Below are 23,696 nucleotides of genomic sequence, written 5' to 3'. Positions count from 1 at the left end.
GCTATTTTATAAACACACACAAAAAAGAATCTAACTTAAAAAACAAACCAACTGCAGCTATTTCATTATGCTAAGGAAAGGAAATGAACAAGATATAGGACACTATAAATGGCAATCCTGCGCATTAAAACCTATCAGAGATATAAAATCAGAATCCTTTATATGGGAACAATATTTGGTAGCTTCCATATATAATGAAAACATACCTAGAAATGTACATAAAGGATGGTCTAAATAACTCATAAGATGGAGAGATCTTATGCACGATCTGTAAAAAAATATTATGCCCAGACCCTAACCCTTATTCTATAGAATAAAAAAATCATAAAATTGTAAGTTTAATTATTAAACATTTTCTGACCTGTATATTTCCCAAGTTCTGCAAGCATATTTTGGTACAGGATCAACATTTGATCACAGTGTGCAATAACATTTTTACGCATATTGTCCCAATGTGGAGAAAGCTCCCCAAGTTCTTTAAGGTCCTGATTCCTGTAGCAAAATAACAAAAAAACACCTTATTTTATCAATCCAATGCTACGAAACATTAGTACAAATTAAGTGGTTAAACAACTATAGTCTAACAGCTAGTTTTACCATTCTTATTTATATATAACATTATCCTAGGCCTAATCAATAAAATACTTGTTTCAAAGAGATGGATTCAGGTTTAATTCAGAGAATCTTTCAGTAGGGTAAGGAAATGCTAGAATCCAGGCAGTAGTAGAAAAGGCATTCTTAAACTGGCACCCTTCATGCATCTTAGATACTAAAATATTACCTAAGAATTCTAAGAATGAAAATCTCAAAATATCTACATTCTAAAAGACTGCTAGATCATCTGGTATTTCTATGTTTTACAGAGGAAATAAATGGAAATAGGTCTTTAATTAGTATCTCTGAAGATCCCTGCCCTATCTCCTTCTATTTACATTAACATTTGATGAGGTGTTATCTTTTAAATCTACACCTTTTCAATGTTTACAAATTCTAATTGTGTTCTCCAGCTTTTATGTGAAAATAAACTGCATTTAGTGCAACAATCTGCATTGTTTAATACTGGAAAATATGCTCTGAAATCTAAAAACAACAAATGCACCAGCATCATTAAATTAAAAACCCCAAACAAATAATGATTTCCCCAGTTAAAATAGTTTGACTTGGATGATGAAAATAGCACATTCAGATTTTCAATTTTTAAACACACCACTTAAAGAAAATGTTACTTTCACTTTTAATATGTACTACCAGGATTTATCTGTCTGGGTTAATCATCTTGACAAGTGCACCTGCTAAGTGAAAATGTTGGGCTAATAAAAGATAGTCAATTCATGGAGTTACAAAAGTACATCCTTTAGCAAATTGCCAGTTTCCTATTAACTCTGGAAACTGATATAATTGAAACACAATTCATATCAGTATTAAATGAAAACACATGGAAAACTTTTACTGTTAGAACTACAGCTGTGGGATTCCACTGAATATAAAAAACACCAGTAGTTCATGCTGTGCTGGGTGAAATTTGGTTTTAATATCTATTAATTCAGGATAAATGTTTTAATCTTTCTCTGTTTCTCCTTGATGTTAGATATTATGGTTGGTGACAGTTTCCTGAATACAATATAATTGTACTGCTAATTGTACTGCTAATTGTAATACATTTTGAGAGTATTAGTAATTTCAAATATCAAATAACCCAAAAAATATAAAACGTGAAGGTTCTTACTGAAAAATAACCTCACTTAGCCCTTTCATTCTTGAATTATTTAAGCAATGTGTTCGCAAAGGTTTCTGCAGCAAATCAACTTTACATCAAAATGATGATACATGTGCTGATGCAAATTTTGCCTTTATGTAATTGTGTCCCAATGTTTGTTTCAAGTTATGAGATTTTATTATTTTGACTAATACATATAAAATAGTAATTCTGGGTGCCTCCATTTTTCCTGCTTGCAGACATCTATAATTTAATACCTCGAATTAGTAATGTTTTATCTAAATTTATTTCAACTTGAATTTCATATGAAATGTACATAGTTTTGATTGCCCGACCAAAGATATGCATCAAAAAGGAAGAAAGTATAATACTAGCAACTATATTATCAACCTTCAGACTGCCTGCTTCAACTAGGGGACATTATCTGATACTGGGATATTAGAGTTTTTATTTTTAGGAGATTTTCTATAGTATTCTATAAAGTTTTTATGTCTCTCATCCTTCTTAACATTTATATCTCAGATAAGGTATAACAAGAAATGTAAGATAATGGAGGGCACGTGAATGCTTCATTTCGACATTCCTAAGTGTTGTGATTCAGCATCAGCCTGTGGTTTCGGCAGCTGAGTCGGACAATTCTGAAGAGGAGGAGGAGGAGGGGTTTGGAGAGCCTTTGGTGTCAGAGGAAAGTTCTGATGCACTGCAGAACTCTCATCTTGGCCCCTCCCGTCTTGTTCCTCCTCAGACCCAGCTGTGGGAGCATGAAAGATTGGAAGAAGACGATCCACAGCTGACTCTGTTCAGGGCCGCTAGGAGCAGGAGGCAATCTAGCAGAACTGAGCAGAGGAAAGCAATGAGGCAACTCGGGAGAAGGCAATGAGAAGCCATGCCTTGGGACTGCTGTTAAAAGGGGAATGTGTGGGAGGTGCTGATTGCTGAAGGCAACCGTTTGAAGAGCTTCTGTGAGAGTCCTGGTCTGTTATTGTTTAACTCTTGTTTAACCTTTTTGGTTTAAGTCTTGTTTGAACTTTTTGTTTAACTTTTGTAAATAAATTTGGTTGGGTTAGTTCCAGCCTGTTGATTATAAAAAGGGGTTGTCCCTGACATTCAAACAGGGCCGGTCGTAGGCTGCAAGAGAACACTAAGGTCATTAAAATATTTGGGCTTATTTTGAATTATGTTGTCAACGCTGCTAACATCGGATGTTCTTGCTTTGACAATAGATTGAAATGCAGCCATTTTCTCTATTGCTTTTAGAATTAGTTGATGCTGGGAGGGGGAATAGAGATGAGAGTCTGAATTGGCTTTCAAGCTTTTACAGGGCTCTTGCAGCATCAATTATTCTGACAGGGCATAGATTTGAGTACTGAACCTGTGAGGCAGGGGCATTGTTCCCACAACACATTAAATCCTGGTGTACTTGAGGTTCAGTGGCCTTAGCTGCCTGTCGAGTGAGGTTCTGCTTTTTGGGCCTAAACAAATACAAAGTCTCTTTTCATTTTCATGCAATACAATCAGAACAGAGCTGGAAGGGACCTTGGAGGTGGTCACCTTCAAGCGCTCTCCTCTGCCTCTGCGCGCGCACAGGCAGGGCCGTGATGCCACTAATTCACTTTGCCCAGCTGCTCCATGTGGTGAGAATGTGCTGGGGTCTGGGCGGCATAGTGCTGGACAATGGGAGGGAGGGAGGGAAGGAAGGAAGAGACAAAGAGGGAGGGAGGAAGGAAGGGGGAGGGAGGGAGGGACAATGAGAGGGACGGAGGGAAGGAGGAAGGGACAAAGGGGGGAAGGAAGAAAGGACAATGGAGAGAGGGAGGGAGGGAAGGAAGGCACCCACCCCAGTCCCACCCCCTCCACCAGAGACCCACAGATTCCCCCCCCACAGGCACCCCACAACCTGAGTGATGAGCTGGCCACTCCCCCCCCGGCTATTGACTTTGCTTGTCAAAAAGTTGCAAAAGGTGATCACATGACTCTGGGACACTGTGAACGTCATAAGTATGAATCAGTTGCCAAGCATCTGAATGTAAATCACATGACTCTGGGGATGCTGCAACAGTCATAAGTGTGAAAAATGGTCATAAGTAACTTTTTTCAGTGCCATTGTAACTTCAAACAGTCACTAAGCGAATTGTTGTAATTCAAGAACTACCTGTACTTTATCATTTTTTTCTTTTTTTGGTCAAGTTTTTGACACCTTGCTGGGCGACTGGTGGTACTCGGATATTGCCTTATCCTAAAAGTAGTACAATGGGTGAAAAGGTTGAAAAGCCCTGACTTATAGGACCCAAGCCCCCACTTAACTTGATGGACGTTACAGGAGGACTTAGCCCACCCAATGAACTAGCGCAAATAGCTGCCCTGTCTCAACCAGACGAGTCACTCATCCCCAGTGAATACCGGGACCTAGCGGAGGCGTTTAGTGAGAAAGAATGCGACACCCTGCCCCACCACCGACCTAATGATTGCTCCATCGAACTGTTACTGGAAGCCAAACTCCCATGACCGAGAATGTACGCTATGTCCCGCCTTGAGATGGAGGAGATGCAGCAGTATGTGGGCAAGAACCTAGTGAGAGGATTTATTGAACGGGCCAAGTCAGCCGTGGGAGCCCCAGTGTTATTTAAAGAGAAAAAAGACAGGTGGCTTTGTCACTGCATGGACTATAAAGGTCTGAATGCTGTGAGAATGGAAAACAAATACCCCCTTCAAATCCTGAAGGACTTGCTAACCCACCTGGCAAAGGGGAGTGTCTTCACTAAGTTGGACTTGAAAGGCATATTACCGGGTGAGGATAAAGGAAGGAGATGAGTGGAAGACTGCCTTTAACTGTCCCATGGGGAGCTACCAATTTAAAGTCATGCTCTTTGGACTACAGAGGGCTCCAGCTGTCTTCATGCAGCTGATCAATCAGGTACTACAATCATTTTATACAAAGAGGTTTTGGTATATCTTGATGACATCCTGATATACAGCACAAATATGGCTGACCATGTAAAACTAGTGAGAGAAGTGCTAAAGAAACTGTTGAATGCCAAACTTTATGTTAAACTATCAAAGTGTGAATTTCACCAGACCAACTAGATTATCTTGGCTACAGAATTTCCAGCGAGGGCATTGAAATGGACCCAACCAAAGTGAAAGCCGTAATTGAATGGCAGCCCCAAAGACTCACAAACAGCTGCAAAGCTTTCTGGGATTCACCAACTTCTATCGCCAGTTCATCCCCTCCTTTGCTGAAATTGCCTTACCCCTTACAGAATTACTGAAAACAGACAAGGAGGAAGGAAAGCCGCATCCAGGCCAACCATTAGCATGGACTATGAACTGTCAATCTGCTTTTGAAAATTTTAAAAAGGCTATTTGCGGTCGAACTGGGGAAGCCCTTTGTGATTCAAGCTAATGCCAGCAACGTGGCCATCAGAGCTGTATTATTGCAAAAGAACCAGAGTAGGACCCTACAACCCTGCGTCCATACCTCGAAAAAATTCACTGATGAGAGAGGATATGGGCTGTGTGGGAGAAGGAAGCCTTTGTGATCTGTTCGGCTCTATTAAACTGGTGACACTATCTAGAAGGAAGCAAGGTGCCCTTCAAGGTATGGATTGATCACAAAAACCTAGAAACACTGAAAACTTCCCGCATATTGTCCCCAAAACCAGTACGATGGGTGCAATACTTTAACCGGTTTAATTTCACCCTAAAGTACATACCAGGGGAAAAAAAACATCTTAGCTGATGCTTTATCCAGACTGCCCCAGTACAACAGCCAGTGTGAAGAGGTTAATGAAGCAATTATCTCCACTCAACAAACTACTTCTCAACTCACGCTGTGCAGAGTCCCACCTTCAAGAGCCCCAAACCCCGATGACCCTGGGTCAAAGAAAATAAAACGAAAGCTGCTCACCAGTCAATGGTTCAAGGACAATCAAACCTCCCTAAATTGCAGGGATGGTTTGGCTTACAAAGGGGGAAAGCTGTACTTGCCCGAGACCCTCCGCCTTAACGTGCTCCATCACGGCCATGATGTAAAACAGGCTGGGCACTTTGGATATTTAAAAACACTACACCTCATCTGTCAGCAATTTTGGTGACCGGGACTGAAACGGGATGTAGAAAACTATGTTGAGTTGTACTGTATGTGCCACCATGAAAAGAATTCCGGGAAAACCCCCTGGGTTATTACAACTGGTGGTGGACCCTTCCCAATGGGAAGAAATTGCTATGGATTTTATAGTAGACCTATCTGAAAGTAGGGAAAATATGGTCATCTGGACTGTGATAGATCTGTTTTCAAAGCAGGCTCACTTTATTCCTTGCAAAGGGCTCCCGTCCGCCCAACGACTAATCAAGATATTCCTGAAACACATCTACAGACTGCATGGTGCACCAAAATGAATAATCTCTGACAAGGGGGTGCAGTTTACAGTTATGTTTTGGAGGAGTTTTCTTAAACTAATTGGCTCATCTTAAGGACTATTGTCGACCTTTCATCTGTCTACCAATGGGGCGGCTGAATCTGCAAACTCAATGGTGGGACAGTATTTCCAATGTATGTAGATTATCAACAAATGAACTGGGCTGACCTCCTCCCTTTCACAGAGGTGGCTTACAATAATTCTGTTCACAGCAGCACCGGCTTCACACCTTTTAAAGTGGCCACAGGAAAAGAGTTCAGCCCGATACCCAAATATCCTCAGGGACCCTCCGCTTCCAAACTCTTGGAAGGGGGTAGGAAGAAGGGGGTAGGAAGAAGTCTGGAAAATCATGAAAACTGCTTTGAAAAAGGCTTCCAAAACGTACAAAGAACAGGAAGATAAAAAAGGGCTCCTCAAAGGACATTTCAAGTTGGGGAAAAGGTTTATTTGTCCACAAAATATTTATGGCTTAAGTTACCTAGTAAGAAGTTAGGACCAAAGTACTTAGGACCCTTCCCCATTGTAAAAATTATTAACCCGGTCACGGTAGAGCTAAAACTTCCCAGCTCTTAGGGAAAGTTCACCCTGTATTCCATTGTAGCCTGCTGAAACTTTTTCAGGATTCTACCTTAAGACCTCCCTCTAAGAAGGCACCTGGACCTCTCATAGTACTAGGACAGACTCACTATGAATTGAAGCGTATTCTTGATTCTAGAATTTTTAAAGGGAAATTGCAGTACTTAGTGCAATGGAAAGAGTATCCATTGTCTGAGGCCACCTGGGTGAAATCTAGTGATGTACAAGCTGACAGACTCATTAATAGGTTCTATAGGAAACACCCTAACAAACCAAGAGGCAACCCCTAATCTGTGATTTTGTTTGCATTACAGAATTTGTCCTTTTTGTAAGGGGGGCTGGATGTCAACGGTGCTAACATTGGATGTTCTTGCTTTCACAACAGATGGAAATGCAGCCATTTTCTCTATTGCTTTTAGAATCTGTTGATGCTGGGAGGGGGAATAGGGATGAGAGTCCAGCTAGTCAAAACAATATCTTAGCTGTGGAACCCAAGGACATTGTGCCCAGAGCTGATAGTGTTTTGGCAGGCTGGAGAGCTGGGGAAAAAGCCCACACTTCAAGCTAATTGGGGAATGTGATTTATGACTGTTTATTGGAGGAGGGAATTTTACTTTCTTACTTTGTATCCAGGGGAGGGGAATTTAGTTTTTTGTTTCAACTATGTAATGCCGATACGTTGTTTCTCAAATAAAAGATTCTTTAAGGTAAACAATGCCTCTAAGTTCTTTTGAAGAGTTTCATCTGTCATAACCATGACATATGTACAGTATCTAAAATTTGGAATGTATAAATATATGAAAAAATATTTTTTAAACATGGGATGTAGAAAGTTTGTTCTTTTATGGTGGAAAGAAATGTTTATCTTCATTAATTAAAAGGAGCCAACATGGATTTATGCCAATGAATTGTGTCAGATTAACTCGATCTTCTTTAATGACAGAGTTACTACACTGGATGATCCCTTGCTGTTGTCTATCTTGACTTTAGCAAGACTTTGATGCTGTTATAACATCCTTATTAACAAATTGATCAAATATGGGTTTGACGACTTATGTGGACCCACAATTGACTCAAGGACAACTCTAAGATAGCATCAAATCTTCCTGAAGAGACATCTTGAGTAAGGTGCCATGGGAAACTGTCCAGATCCTGGTGTGAGTCAACATTTTTTTAAATGATATGGAGAGAGTTAAAGGAATGCTTACCAAATTTGCAGACAATACAAAACCAGGAAGCGTTACTAATATTTAGGAAAAGGGAAAAATCCAAAAAGATTTTGCTTAGAACAATGGATGGAAACAAATAAAATGAAATATAACACGAAGTATAAACTCATGCTTCTAGATAAACAATAACAGACATTCAAAATGGAGGAAATCTGGTTCAAGAACAGCACATGCAAGGAGAATTTGTATGTACTAGTGGTTCATAAGCTCTATATGTCCCTACAGCATAATCCAACACTGTTCAAAGAAGACAAATAACATCAAAAATCCAGATTTAGAGAGGTAACTACTCCGCTCTATTCTATCTTGGAAGGCTTCACTGGGATTATTATGTTCAGTTCTACACATTTTAATTTGAAAAGAACATTTATTAACTGGAACAGGTCCAAATGAGGGCTACCAAATGGTGAAATTACTGAAAGGAATAGTTAAAAGACCCAGTTTTCAGAAGAGAATAACAACAATAATAAAAAGGACTGAAACAGAAATGAATAATAAATCCAAAGTAAAACATAAAAATATTTTAAGTAGCAACAGAGAAGTGGGGAGGGAGAAAAAGAGTGGAGTTACTAGCATTTTATATACTTTATTTATCTTGTTATAATGTTATATGGGAATGATTAGCTATTTTCTATTATTTATCTTGAAAGGGACACGGTGGCTCAGTGGGTTAGGCCGCTGAGCTTGTTGATCGGAAGGACGGCAGTTTGGCGGGTCGAATCCCGAGTGCCGCGTAACAGAGTGAGTGCCTGTTACTCGTCCCAGCTTCTGCCAACCTAGCAGTTCGAAAGCACGTAAAAATGCAAGTAGAAAAATAGGGACCACTACGGTGGGAAGGTAACAGCATTCCGTGCGCCTTTGGCGTCTAGTCATGCCGGCCACATGATCACGGAGATGTCCTCGGACAAGTGCTGGCTCTTCGGCTTTGAAACGGAGATGAGCACCGGCCCCTAGAGTCTAGGAGCAGGAGGCAATCTAGCAGAACTAGCACGCATGTGCGGGGGAAACTTTACCTTTACCTTTTATTATTTATCTTATTTTATATTTAAGATGTGCATGATTGATGTTAGCCATCCCAGGGAAACATGACCACATGAACTAATTCTACTTTAATGTCAGGCTACATTACAGAATCTTATAACTCTGAAATACAAATCATCCACAGTCATTTTTAACAGAGACATTAGGGCAGATCCTTCTTAAGTTTATTTCTTTGCCTGTTAAACACTTTTTGGCTCTCCTGCCCCTTTTTATCTGAACATTCCCTAGGCAGCATCTCTTCCCCTTATCCCTCAAGGTCATTCCCACACCATTACACTTTTTTACTGGTTTATCTTTTTCTTTGTTTTTTCCTTTAAATATAGGGCTCCACAACATCATGCTAGCCAAAGTGCTGAGTCATGGGCTCGCAAAGGAGATCAATGCTGCCCCCTATAGTTGGCAATAGCTAGTGGAGTAAAACCCACAGGGATTCCTTCCTTTGAAAAAATAGTTTAATAATATTTTTATAGCTATTGTATTTTTATTTATTTATTTTATTTCAATATTCATTCTAGCATAAAGTTCATTTTATGTATCTATTTGTATTCTTTTCCTTTTGTTTACTTAATTCAAAGAATGGTAAGTCAGAATTCAACATTTTTACAAGCATGTACATTTTAAATCCCCTTCATGGATTACTGCCTTGTCGTGTCAAAGGGGCTTGCGTAATTCAATGAAGCTATGAGCTATGCCGTGCAGGGCCACCCAAGACAGAAAGGTCATAGCAGAGAGTTCTGACAAAACGTGATCCACTGGAGAAGGAAATGGCAACCCACTCCAGTATCTTTGCCATGAAAACCCTATGGACAGTACCAAAAGGCAAAATGATATGACGCTGGAAGATGAGCCCCTCAGGTCGGAAGGCGTCCAATATGCTACTGGGGAAGAGCAGAGGGCTAGTACTAGTAGCGCCAGAAAGAATGAAGCGACTGGGCCAAAGCTGAAAGGACGCTCAGCTGTGGATATGTCTGGTGTTGAAAGGAAAGTCCGATGCTGTAAAGATTTTTTTTCCATAGGAACCTGGAATGTAAGATCCATGAATCAAGGAAAGCTGGACGTAGTCAAAAAAGAGATGACAAGACTGAACATCGACATCTTAGGTGTCAGCGAACTAAAATGGACAGGAATGGGTGAATTTAATTCAGATGACCATCAGGTATACTACTGCAGGCAAGAATCCCTCAGAACAAATGAAGTAGCCTTCATAGTCAATAAAAGAGTAGGAAAAGCAGTACTGGGATACAATCCCAAAATGACAGAATGATCTCAGTTCGAATCCAAGGCAAACAATTCAATATCACAGTAGTCCAAGTCTATGCCCCAACCACCAGTGCTGAAGAGGATGAAATTGACCAGTTCTATGAAGCCCTACAGCACCTTATAGAACTAACATCAAAAAATAATGTCCTTATCATCATGGGGGATTGGAATGCTAAAGTAGGAAGCCAAAAGATAACTGGAATAACAGGCAGGTTTGGCCTTGGAGTACAAAATGAAGCAGGGCACAGGCTGATAGAATTTTGTCAAGAGAATACGATGGTCATAGCAAACACTCTTTTCCAACAACCCAAGAGACGGCTCTACACATGGACATCACCAGACGGTCAACACAGAAATCAGACTGACTATATGCTCTGCAGCCAAAGATGGAGAAGCTCTATACTGTCAGTAAAAACAAGACTAGGAGCTGACTGTGGCTCAGACCGTGAGCTTCTCATTGCAAAGTTTAGGCTTAAACTGAAGAAAGTAGGTAAAAGCACTAGGCCACTCAGGTATGAATTAAATCATATCCCTGTTGAATATACAGTAGAGATGACAAATAGATTTAAGGAATTAGATTTGATAGACAGAGTGCCTGAAGAACTATGGACAGAGGTTTGCAACATTGCATAAGAGGTAGCAACTAAAACCATCCCAAAGAAAAAGAAATGCAAGAAAGCAAAATGGCTGTCTGAGGAAGCTTTGCAAATAGCTGAGGAAAGGAGGGAAGCGAAAGGCAAGGGAGAAAAAGAAAGATATGCCCAATTGAATGCAGAATTCCAGAGAATAGCTAGAAGAGATAAGAATGCTTTCTTAAATGAGCAGTGCAAAGAAATAGAAGAAAACAATAGAATAGGGAGGACCAGAGATCTTTTCAAGAAAATTGGAGAGATGAAGGGAACGTTTCATGCAAAAATGGAAATGATAAAGGACCAAAATGGCAGAAGAGATTAAGGTGGCAAAATTACACAGAAGAACTATACAAGAATGAGCTTAACGTCCCTGATAATCACAATGAGGTGGTCACTGACCTCGAGCCAGACATCCTAGAATATGAAGTGAAGTGGGCCTTAGAAAAGCTGAGCAACAACAAAGCTTGTGGAGGTGACAGTATTCCAGCTGAGCTATTCAAAATCTTAAAAGACAATGCAGTAAAAGTGCTACACTCAATTTGCCAGCAAATTTGGAAAACTCAACAGTGGCCACAGTTAGTCCTAGAGGAAATCAACCCTGACTGCTCTTTAGAAGGCCATATCCTGAAGCTAAAACTCAAATACTTTGGCCACCTAATGAGAAGGAAGGACTCACTGGAGAAGAGCCTAATGCTGGGAAAGATTGAGGGCAAGAGAAGAAGGGGACGACAGAGAATGAGGTGGCTGGATGGAGTCACTGAAGCAGTAGGTGTGAGCTTAAATGGACTCCAGAAGATGGTAGAGGATAGGAAGGCCTGGAGGAACGTTGTCCATAGGATCGCGATGGGTCGGACACGACTTCGCAGCTAATAACAACAAAACATTTTAAATAAGCAGCACTTTTTAACAACTGGGTTTGGGGAAAATGAAACCACTACATAGATAAGCAAAATACTTTGTTGTATAAAACCCCCCTGAAAAACCATGAATACATACACCGTATATACTTGAGTATAAGCCGAATTTTTCAGCCCACTTTTTGGGCTGAAAAATTCCACTTCGGCTTATACTCCAGTCAACAAAAAAACTTACCGAGGACTTGTGCGCGGCCGAGGCTTTGGTGCTTCCGGGATCGCGCGCACCTCTCCCAAGCCACCGCTGTCCGGAGACCTGCCGACGTTTGGGGAGGTTTGGGGAGGTGCGCGCCTCCCCAAACCTCCCCAAACGTCGGCAGGTCTCCGGACCTCCGCGCCCTGCCTGCCTGCTTCTTTCCGCTGCGGAAAGAAGCAGGCAGGCAGGGCGCGGAGGTCCGGAGACCTGCCGACGTTTGGGGAGGTTTGGGCACCTCCCCAAACCTCCCCAAACGTCGGCAGGTCTCCGGACCTCCGCGCCCTGCCTGCCTGCTTCTTTCCGCAGCGGAAAGAAGCAGGCAGGCAGGGCGCGGACGTTTGGGGAGGTTTGGGGAGGTGCGCGCCTCCCCAAACCTCCCCAAACGTCGGCAGGTCTCCGGACCTCCGCGCCCTGCCTGCCTGCTTCTTTCCGCAGCGGAAAGAAGCAGGCAGGCAGGGCGCAGACGTTTGGGGAGGTTTGGGGAGGTGCGCGCCTCCCCAAACCTCCCCAAACGTTGGCAGGTCTCCGGACCTCCGCGCCCTGCCTGCCTGCTTCTTCCAACCAGGCAGGCAGGGCGCGGAGGTCCGGAGACCTGCCGACGTTTGGGGAGGTTTGGGGAGGTGCGCGCGCACCTCCCCAAACCTCCCCAAACTTCGGCAGGTCTCCGGACGGCGGCGGCTTGGGAGAGGTGCGCGCGATCCTGGAAGCACCGAAGCCTCGGCCGCGCGCAAGTCCTCGGTAAGCTCCGGGCGGTCACTTGCTTCGCGTCTCCTGAGGGAAGGGGGGGCGACTGGAGCGGGCGTGTTTCCTCGCCTGCTGGGCGCCGCGATTTGCCCGGGGAACGCGCGGGCCCCGAATGGCAGCGTGGAGCGAGGAAGCGGACAGCCAGGGCTTCCCCGAGAGCCGCGGCCACACAGGGTATTCCTGTGTATTCAGGCTTGCAAAATGGCGGATCGAGCCTCTGCTGGCGGCAGAGGCTTGCAGAGCGCGGATCCAGCCTCCGCCGGCGGCGGAGGCTTGCAGAACGGCGGATCGGCTTATACTCGAGTCAATAACTTTTTCCAGTTTTGGGGGGTGAAATTGGGGGTCTCGGCTTATACTCGAGTCGGCTTATACTCAAGTATATACGGTGTATATATATATATATATATATATATATATATATATATATATATATATATATATATATATATATATATATATATATATATATATATATATATATATATATATATATATATGAATCTTTGGTCATTCGGGTTTTTCCCCACGTAGAATTGAAGGTGTAAGAGCAACGTTTCGACGCAATCTCATCCATCATCCTCAGGATTGTGGCGAGGATGACGGATGAGATTTCGTCGGAACGTTGCTCTTACACCTTCAATTCTACATGGGAAAAAACCCGAATGACCAAACCTGTTACTCGTCCCAGCTTCTGCCAACCTAGCAGTTTGAAATCACATAAAATGCAAGTAGAAAAATAGGGACCACTACAGTGGGAAGGTAACAGCGTTCCGTGCGCCTTTGGCGTCTAGTCATGCTGGTCTGATTTTCAGACCAGTTAACTCAAAAACGTAAACTTATAACATGAATATATAAAATCTCCTTGGCTAGAATAATGTGATTAAGCTTCTTGAAGTCTTCTTCTATGTTTCTCTGCTCAACAGTAATTCAGAAAATACTTGGAGTATGTGCAGAACTGTAAAACAGTTTAAGATCTGGATTGGCCACACCTATGGTAGTACAGGTAGGCCATTGGATTCTCCAGAGCAGGAAATGCTACCTTAGCTCTAATGCCTGTTGTGGGCCCCTTAGCAACAGTTTGATTCTTTTACATTATTACATTTCTCCACTGGAGCAAGCAGTCTGGAATTCTGAATCCCTAGCATTTTGTTGATTACTATAATCAATGTTTTAAGTCAATTTCTACCAGCAGTTTTCTAAAGACTATTCTAAAAGCACATTTTTTTAACATTTTCATTTCACTTACCTTCTCAGATCTTCCTTTATGTGAAGGCTGATAAGTTCCTTGGGAACATGAAAAGAAAGATTGCTCTCAAACATCTGTTCTCGTATATACATCCACTTGTTGTCAGAAGTGGGGAATGTATATAATTTACAGATTGGGTTTTTTAACACTGTAAAAGAGAAAGCATGGTATTGCTTAACTGCAGCTTACATTTTTTCCAAAAAATACTGCAGCGTATATTTCCCAAGTAAGTGAAAGTTGTAGTTTAAAAAGCAGGAAGAATAGTGACACTTGAATTCAGGTGTTGGAGAAAACTGAGTACACAGTAGACACCCAAGAAAATAAAGCATGGATCAAACAAGTCAACATAGAGTTTTCACTCAAGAAATAAAAGATCATGATCACATATTAGGATGGTGGCCCAATAGTGGAGGGCAATTCTATTAATGATTCTCTCATTTCTATTGTTAGTATCTGGAATAGGAAGCTTTTTCCAATCTGCTTCAGAAATTATTCTTTTGGCATATAGAAGAACTGTGGGAATTGAAGGGCAAGATAAATGAATAAAGTGTGGATTGAGAAACTCTTCACTTTAATCTGACATAGCACAGCATAAACAACCATGAAAGGTCTATGGAAGGACAATGTTCAGCAAAGAAGCAGTTTTTTCCCTGCACATATACAACAATTTTATTGTCTGTTGAGTTATCTCAAGTTGTAAGAGGTCTGACTGTAAGAGGGTTGGAAGGGATCTTGAACATCTTCTAATCCCCTTCCCAGTGCAGGAATCCTCATACTATTCTGAATGGCTGCCTGGTCTTTTCTTGAAAACCTCCAGTGACAGAGCACCCACAACCTCAAGAGGCAATTGTCCTATTACTTAATATATCTGAGTCAGGAAATTCTTCCTTCATTCAACTGTGGATCTCTCACTGTAAAGCTTCCACCCATTTGTTTTTGTCCTTGAAAAGTGGATCATAAAGTTCAAATTATATTAGTAAGCCCAATGAATTATCTTTGTTTGGGGATCAGCCAAGAGAATGTACTCTGATTATCCTCTTTCACTCTTCTGTAGCTTTCAATCAATCATCTTATCCTTCTGAATTGGCTGAGAGATTTGGAAACTAGAGTCATTGGTCTATTATGGTTGTGTTCCTATTTTTCAGATAAATTTCATATGGTATCACTTGGAGACAATTTCTTCTTGAAATGGGAACTGTTATACAGTATGTTGGTCCTCATCTTATCATTATTCTCCAGTGCCTTTCAGGATCCACTTGAAACTATTTGGGAGAATTTAGTAGGGGATCTAATACTGGGTGATACACTATGTGTCAAGCTCCACACAGACTTGGGTGAGATCAAGGAAGCAAGAATTACACACAGGTCAGTCAAATATATTTAAAACTAAACATGGACTAAATGGACAGTAGGAATTTCAAACTCTCATTTATTGTAAATTGCTTTAAGGCAGAGCTCATTAGTAATTTGAAACATTTCTTATCACGTTTTTTTTAATTCCTGAGCTAAATTACCATTTAAACTACCAATGTACGTAGCTTCCATTTCTTAATTGTTTGTATCTATTTTCTCTTCAATTATATTCCCAGCTTCTCTAAAATTGTTCACATGTGGACCTAATTTTTATTTTAGGAAATGGTGTAGCTCCTTGGTATGCTCTTCATAAGGGGCTGAAATTTAATTTTTACAAGATGGAACTTTTCATTACTCCAGAGACAAGGTAAATTTGCCTCTTCTAGACAGGATTTCATTCTCCTGTGCTTCTGGATTCAAATATCTCTCTTTTCCAAACTGTTTCAAACAGTCAATGATTGATCAGGCAATATGCTAACTTTCTGAAAAATAATTTGCTTAAAACTGTGATCTGTATGTTGGCAATTTCTAACTTTCACTATAGTAATGTTTTATATGGGACTGTTTTCATTTAAGTCTAAAAACTTCAGTTAGTACAACATTCAGGAGCCATGTTGATTTTGGAAGAAGTAAACAGACCTTATTACACTTATGATAAAAGTATTTAATTGATTACACTTCATTCACTACATTAAAACATCCTTCAGATTTTTGATAGAATATTCCTTTTTATATGAACTGCCATATTTACTGAAATCTTATGAGGACATTGGCCTCCAAATGTCATGACTTGGGAGTAAGATCTTTACATTATCCTTCCAGCTGTTTAAAAAATACTCCCTGAAGTGCTGAAGGCCTAGTATCTTTATTAGCCTTTAATAAGCCTTTAAAAGATATTGTTTTGTCTTGGTTTTTAATTGTTGACTTTAACTGTTTTAATTGCTATTTTAATTATTTTTAATATCTCGGTTTTACATTTCTTTTATTACCAATTATTGAAATACTTCATTTTATATTAATATTTGTTTATAAATCCATGAAAACTTTGCAACAAAAGACTTACTAGTGATTTGTATGAACTAGCTTTTCCCTATCTGTGCCATTCAAATGTGTTCAGTTTTGTTATTATGTTGTCTGGGGGATTAGAGAAGATACAATCCAAAATTAAATATTAAGTTACACTATGCTTCAGAGAAAACCTCTGAATAGAGATAATTAAAATTTCCTCTGCATTAGTGGCTCTAATAATGCATCTCATAAAAAGAACTTGCTTGTAAAGAACAGAAAAGAAACTTAATTTTTGGAAGGTCAAAACATTAAGAAAAGTCCCTTATTTCCTTTACAGCGTCATTATCCTTTATGGAGCCCTCTCTGTTTGACTGATTTTTTTAACAAAAAAATACATGTAGATAAGCTAATTGTCAGTCCCTTGAATTAGGCTAGATTGAAAAACAAATTTCACAAACACTATTGGAACATTTGTTGTAGGGGACGATAACAGACTTATTATTGTAAATACCAGGTATCACTCAGTATATAGTATAAAACAAAGACATACTACATTCCTTTCCCTGTTATACCAAGAAGAATCAAGGTGGAACAGTCATCAGTTTTTTTCTCACTACCTCCTCCCTTCCAGGGAAAACCTGGTGTTTATGTAATGGCTTCTGATACCTTCTTTAAGGCCATTCATGTATTCTTTTACACAATATTATTTTAATGCCAACATTTACAATTGATAAATGATTACTAATAAAACTCAAAAGCCTTAAAATAAGAATTGAAATTGAACAATAGTTTATTAGATTAACAATGAATAGCCACTCAGATTCATTGAAAATTGGGCAATATACTAGTATTATATTATTATTAATGTTTACTTCTCATGCTTATTTCCCAACAAAGACTTCATAATTTATAAAGGATTTGGGATTCATATCCTAAGCAGATATTTAAGAATAAAGACAATAGCCTTCCAACATAAGAGATTTTATAATCTACAATTTCCAATCCCCTCATTTTATATCCAGAATGGCAAAGGATACAATGAGCAGTTCAAGATACAGAAGTTAAACAGGTGTACTGTATGTATGTGCACGCACATATATTCTATAAATCATTTGAATGTCTGTTGATATCTATTTAAAAGAACAAATTTTATCACATTCATCATATGACTGTGATTAAATGCACTGTCTGAGTGATCTAGGCTATCTTGTTGGAAAAAATCTTAATGGCTACTCCACTAATGGGCTGAATGAGCAGCAATACACTGAATCACTATCCAACAAAGAAACTTTAGGAGAAAAATTCAACTATCCAAGCGAGTAGTGTTGGAAGGACAGAGCTCTGCTTGAAATTCTAGTGATTTATCTTTGTTACTACGTTGACACAGAAAGTTTGACTGGTTTAAATTGGAACTCCGGTTACAATTTTGCCTATATGCTAATAGTTTATATATACATCCATCATTATATACATTCCAGATTACACTAATATGCATGAAGTACAATTCTGGCTTTCAAATGAAGCCAGCAGAGAAAATGAGTGGATGATTTCATGGAATTTCTGCAGGGGAAATTACCTATCTGTGGAGAGATGATTGTACAGTAAGCATGTCTTGCTTACTGTACAATCTTTCACCCTTACCAGAAGCTAATAGAAATCATATGAGCCTGAAGCTATCTCAATCTTTTAATTCAATACAAAGGTTAACATTAAGCATTCAGTTAATCTCACCATTATAAATTAAATGTACATACCTGCATTTAATAATGGTAAATTATCTCTATTAATTATGTTTTCTGCAGGTGAACATGAATAAACCAAGGCACACTGAAAGATAAAGTTAGCAAATGTAAACAAGAATTCATAACACAGAGTAAAAATAAGAGTTATAAAGCAATCATACTGAATTCAGTATAATGTACTACCTAGTTAATACCATAGTGCATATATTTTACTTTAATATCTTTAAAATGTCAAAATTGTTGTGAGTTTGAGTGGAAAAAATGTTTAATTTCTTACAAAATGAGGAAATCAGGAACTAAAGGCTGCTTTAAAAAATATTACCTTTATTTGCAAGATGCTTAAGAATTATTGTTATTCCTTCTGGCCAACAGTATTCATACTTATGACTATTCCCAATAGCTGGAAGCTTGACAGCACCCAGAGAAGACCAATAAGAGGCATATCATAACCTTAGCAAGGGGGTAGTACATGTTGTTAGACACATTCTTTTCATCTTGTTTTACAATGTCCAGAGTCCGTCCATCCTTCCTCCCCCCCTCTGAAAATCCTTGACTAAATGAACAATCTAACTTATGTGATTGTAGATCAATGTGCTAGGCTTGATGCAATGACTTCTCTAATTAAACTGCCTCAAAGTAAATTGGCTTAAAGTAGCAAAAAGAAACATATGCAAAACGTATTGTGTTAATCCAGAAATTGAGTGATTGAGAAAAGTAACTAACTATATAACTTTCTTGCCATGGTGTCTGTCAATCACAGGAATGCATCTTAAAGCAAGTAGGATGTTTTCTTTCCTAAAATAGCAAAAGCTAGAATACCAATTTTTAAGACTGAGGATTAAAATGCCCTCCTTTGTTTTCATAGCTCTATTCCATACAGGGGAAAAGTGATCAAGTATTTCAAAATATGTGAAGCTAGGATGAGCAAAAATGAGAGCAGAAGAAAAAGAGGTTACCATACATTCATCAATAACATGACCTTTTATTAACAACAAATCTTTAAAATCATCTTCTCCATTTCTATGTTAAGTAGAAGTGCGGAGAAACAGGAGAGCAGCCTAATTTATACTAAGCTGTTTATTTGTTTTGTTTTAAAGTTATTTTCTTTTAACAATATATGTTAAAATTCTATACCATATACAGCTTTGGATATATAGTTTTGAAGGTTACACACTTTTACATAGGTTTCTGAAATAACTTGATAATTCTAATTTAATTTGTGCACAGACCTGTGTTTTTACCTTTTGTTCTTTCCCATCTGATGTGATCTGATCTGATTCCCCATCTTCAGTCTTTCCCATGTTTATAAATCTGACATCTATTGTGCCAAATGTCTTCCCACCATCTAAACTCCTGAATAAAGATATGGAAAAGATAAGGGAACTTTATTTTCATCCCACATAGCAGCTTCATTAACTAAATGATTTTCATTCTCTATTAAAAGCAATTAAGTACAACATGCTGTCTTGCAATCACTGTCACAAATGGATCCTGACATTTAAGCAAACAGTATATCCAACATCACATTTATAATCTGAAATGCTGCAGCATATGTTTACTACTTGTTCTCCATAGTAATTTCTGAACGGAATAAAGCTATATGCAAAATATCCACAGAGAATTTAAAACAGATACTGTCCCTAAATATTGACCGCCATTGTGCATGCAAGAAGTATAAAATCTCTTTTGCTAGCCTGTGATGTTTTGTTCCAAATCCGAACTTAACAAGAGTATTACCTTGTTTTTTCAGGATATTACATTCAAGGAAAAGAAATTACAGCTTTATAATTCTTCAGATTTGATACACTACATCTTAGCTTTTCATTAAAGGTTCCCCCACACATGCGTGCTAGTCATTTCCAACTCTAGGGGCTGGTGCTCATCTCCGTTTCAAAGCCGAAGAGGACTTGTCCGAGGACGTCTCCGTGGTCATGTGGCCGGCATGACTAGACGCCAAAGGCGCACGGAGCACTGTTACCTTCCCACCATAGTGGTCCCTATTTTTCTACTTGCATTTTTACGTGCTTTCGAACTGCTAGGTTGGCAGAAGCTGGGACGAGTAACAGGCGCTCACTCTGCTACGTGACACTCGGGATTCGACCCGCCAAACTGCCGACCTTCTGATCGACAAGCTCAGTGTCCTAACCCACTGAGCCACCACGTACTGCCAAATCATACAATTCTGCAAACTACCAATGATAATATATTTTCAAAGTCACAATATGATTTCAGCATAAAAATGATATATATTATAAGATGAATATAAATTTCCAAAAATTCAATAAAACAATCCCATGTTGCAAATTAACAAAAGGGCAGTACAAGTAATGCCAATCTGGCTTCAGTGGAAGTTTATGACATAAAATGGGGGTCACCACAAGAAGTACTTCTTCCAAATCTAAATATTTTGTGATTTTTTTAATAAAACCAGAATTGTCAGAATGTACTTTCATTTCTCATAATTACAAAGAATGTAATGGATATGTAAGATAGCTGATCCATGAAATCATGCCACTATTCACCTCTCAGGAACCTGTATAATTCCAACTAGGCATAAACTGTGGTAAAACAGATAATACATTTAGATTTGTTGAGTTGGTTTGTCTCAATATATCCATGTGCAGAAACTTCACAATACGGCATAAAAAGAAATAAAACAATTCCTTTGAGTTCGGATGTGGTCACGTGGTAATGTGTGCCTAAAGTTATTCTGTGGCGTATTTAAAAAGAACTTGTTTATGCCTTGTTTTTATTCTGCAGCAAGTTAGTATTGTTATTGCTTATAAGCCTGAGGTACCCATGTACCTTTATAAATTTTATAAATGTTTTAGCATTTTTTAAATTATTCTTAAAGTTCAGTTTTAGACTGTTTCTAGCATAGACTTAGACTGGGTCACATAAAAACACACAGGTCCCTGTATGAGCTTCAAAATATAAATCAAATTTAGGGTGACATCCAGTCACTGGCATTTATATGGCAGGAAATAAAACAATTATTTATCCGTTAGGATCCTCTGAGAGAACCTAAATGGCAGCCATTCACCATTTTACAGGATCTATGCCCGTGGTGCCGAACCTATGGAACATGTGCCATAGGTGGCACGCAGAGTTGTCCTTGTGAGCACGTGCGGCATCGCCCCAGAGAGGTGGGGCCCGGCTGCTCCCCTCCCCCTCTCCACGTGTGCCAGTGCTTTCGCTTTCTTTCACTGTACCGGGAGTCAGAGAGCAGCTGCAGAGAAAGAGGTGCAAGTGAGTTTTGGTGCTCCCCAGGCGGCAGCAGAGCAATTCATGCAGGGGGCAGGGGGAAATGGCAGCAGCGGCAGGGCAATCTGTGCGGTGGCTTGGCCAGGGCTTGGGGGACTGTTCGCTCCACTCTTTCCATTCCTTGGGGCACCAATCTTCCCTCCCCCTGCCATGACAGGCTACTATTCCCCATGCTGTGGACTGCCCTTGCGGCCTCCAGGAGTCAAAGGCGAGCTGTGATCACCTTGTCCCTGGTCAGAATGGGCTGGCCACTCAGGCCACGGGTGTGGATGGGGGTTCTGCTCTCCCAAAAGGCCAACTCCTGGCTGGCAACCTGCCCGGTGGCCCCGCCCTGTCAGCGCCTGGTCGGGAATGGAGGCGAAGAGGCCAAGCCAGGGGTCCAGCCATCACCTCCCAGGCCTCACTCTGCGTGGAGGACGGACCCCCATCGGAGGCTTCCTGGCCGAAGCTGTGAAAGGGCGCCCAGCAGGGCAGACAGCTGCCAGTGCCCAGAACCACCAGCCCAGCATGCCCCCTCCCCTCGCAGCTTGTAAGGCAAAGGTCATGGCTGGAGCATGGGCATTGCAAGAGCCAGTTGGCTATGAGGGAGGTGCCTGCCACAAGATTCCGGGCGAACAAAGGGTGGTCCACCAGGGGAGGAACCGGAGGCCTGCCTGTCCACCCACTCTTCCTCCCAACCAGGCGTCCTGCTCGCTTCTTTCAGAGCCAGCCCGGCCACAGCCACCAATGCAGATCTGCTAAAGCACCGCCTGCCTTGCCCAGAGCCGCCCCCGGCTGCCTCGGCCCCTCTGCTGTGGGAGGCAAGTGCGCCACCAGGGCTGAGGCTGCAAGGGGCTGGGGCAGCCATGGGGCAGCTAATGCTGGAGTTCAGCAACTGCTACCTGGAAAGCCCAGGCTTCCACAAGCGGCTCTGGTGCTCTGAGCAGGAGTTGGAGCACACCAACAAATTCCTGAAGGACATGGTCAAGGATGGCAATGCCCTCATCGGGGCCATCAAAGGTAAGCAGCAGTCCCGCTGAGTGGAGCCCCCCCGGTCCATCCAGGCCATGGTCCCCCATGCAGTGGTGGTGGCAGGGCAAACTGTGCAGTGCGTGGGGGGGCAAACAGTTGCGTCATGCCGAAACCAGCTGTTTGCCGCCTCCTGCCCATTGCCACAGCCATGAGGCCATGGAACAAGCCAGGTGGAGGTAAGGAACTGGGTCAGGTCACTGCGAGGGCTGAGTCGGGACAGCGGGAGAATGGCACTCTGTGAGGTTTGGGTCAGACACACATGGGGCTACTGCCCCGCTTTTCATGCTGTGCCGTGGCTGGGCACAGATCCTCCTCACTGCTTCTTCCCCCGCGAACATCAGGAGCACCCACCTCACCCACTGCTCATCTTGGTGCGGCTGCCACCGTCCCATGCTCTCCAGTCCACTGCCCACCAGCTGGGCACGCCGAGGTCTGGCCTTGGGCGGATGGAGGCTGGAGGAGAGTGAGAACCGTGGCTGCCCACTTGCCGCATTGCAGCAGCATTGGGTGCAATATGCAAGGCGGCAAACAGTTGCATCACACCAAAACCAGCTGTTTGCTGCCTCCTGCCTAGTGCCACTGCCATGAGGCCATGGAAAAAGCCAGGTGGAGGTAAGGAACCGGGTCAGGTCACTGCGAGGGTTGGGTCGGGGCAGCGGGAGAATGGCACTCTGTGAGAGTTGGGTCGGACACACGTGGGGCTGCTGCCTCGCTTTCCATGCCGTGCCCTGGCTGGGCGCGGAAACTTCTCACCGCTTCTTCCCCGGCGAACATCAGGAGCACCCACCCCACCTACTGCTTATCTCGGGGCAGCTGCTGCCATCCCACGTTCTCCGGTCTGTCGCCAGCCAGCTGGATGCGCCGAGCTCTGGCCTCAGGCAGATGGAGGCTAAAGGGGATGAGAACTGTGGCTGCCCACCTGTCTTCTTCTGCTGCAGATGCCGTGGCTCCGCTTACCTGGCAGGGTGGGGGCCCATTGGCGCATTGGGAAACACATGGGGCTGCTGCCTAGCTTTCCGTGCTGTGCCGGGGCTGGGCTGCACTGGGCATGGAGCCTCACCGCTTCTTCCCCCACGGACATTGGGAGCGCCCACCCCACCTACCACTTGTCCTGGGGCACCTGCCGCCATCCCGCGCTCTTCAGCCCATCACCGGAGGATGGAGGATGAGGGCTGGCTGGGGACAGGCGCAGGACTGCCCACAGGAGGAATCTGACCAGCCCCAGCATGGAGTGGGGGGAGAGGCTGAGGGAGCCCGAAGGGAGGCATTCCAGTGCACTTGGCTGGCCACAGGCTGGAGAGTGTAGGATAGCGGCAGCTGCCTTAGGACGAGCGGTAGGTGGGGT

At 41.9% G+C, this 23,696-nt stretch overlaps 1 protein-coding gene across 3 annotated transcripts in view; it reads right to left on the bottom strand.

Annotated features, from left to right (window-relative positions):
* The window catches only part of INPP4B (inositol polyphosphate-4-phosphatase type II B), a 208,515-nt gene that overhangs the window by 95,400 nt on the left and 89,419 nt on the right, over positions 1–23,696 (bottom strand). For all 3 annotated transcript variants that reach the window (XM_081332718.1, XM_081332720.1, XM_081332719.1), the window contains 4 exons: positions 19,318–19,429; positions 18,089–18,161; positions 13,974–14,121; positions 362–492 (listed from right to left, as the gene is read on the bottom strand). In XM_081332718.1, coding sequence (XP_081188844.1) covers positions 362–492; positions 13,974–14,121; positions 18,089–18,161; positions 19,318–19,429 — 464 coding nt within the window. The remainder of the gene's footprint in view (positions 1–361; positions 493–13,973; positions 14,122–18,088; positions 18,162–19,317; positions 19,430–23,696) is intronic.

This window comes from Vipera berus (genome assembly GCF_964194415.1).
Source record: "Vipera berus genome assembly, chromosome: 7".
NCBI classification, from domain to species: domain Eukaryota; kingdom Metazoa; phylum Chordata; class Lepidosauria; order Squamata; family Viperidae; genus Vipera; species Vipera berus.
The sequence above is the reverse complement of the archived record's forward strand: the minus strand, read 5'-3'. Positions and strand labels throughout refer to the sequence as shown.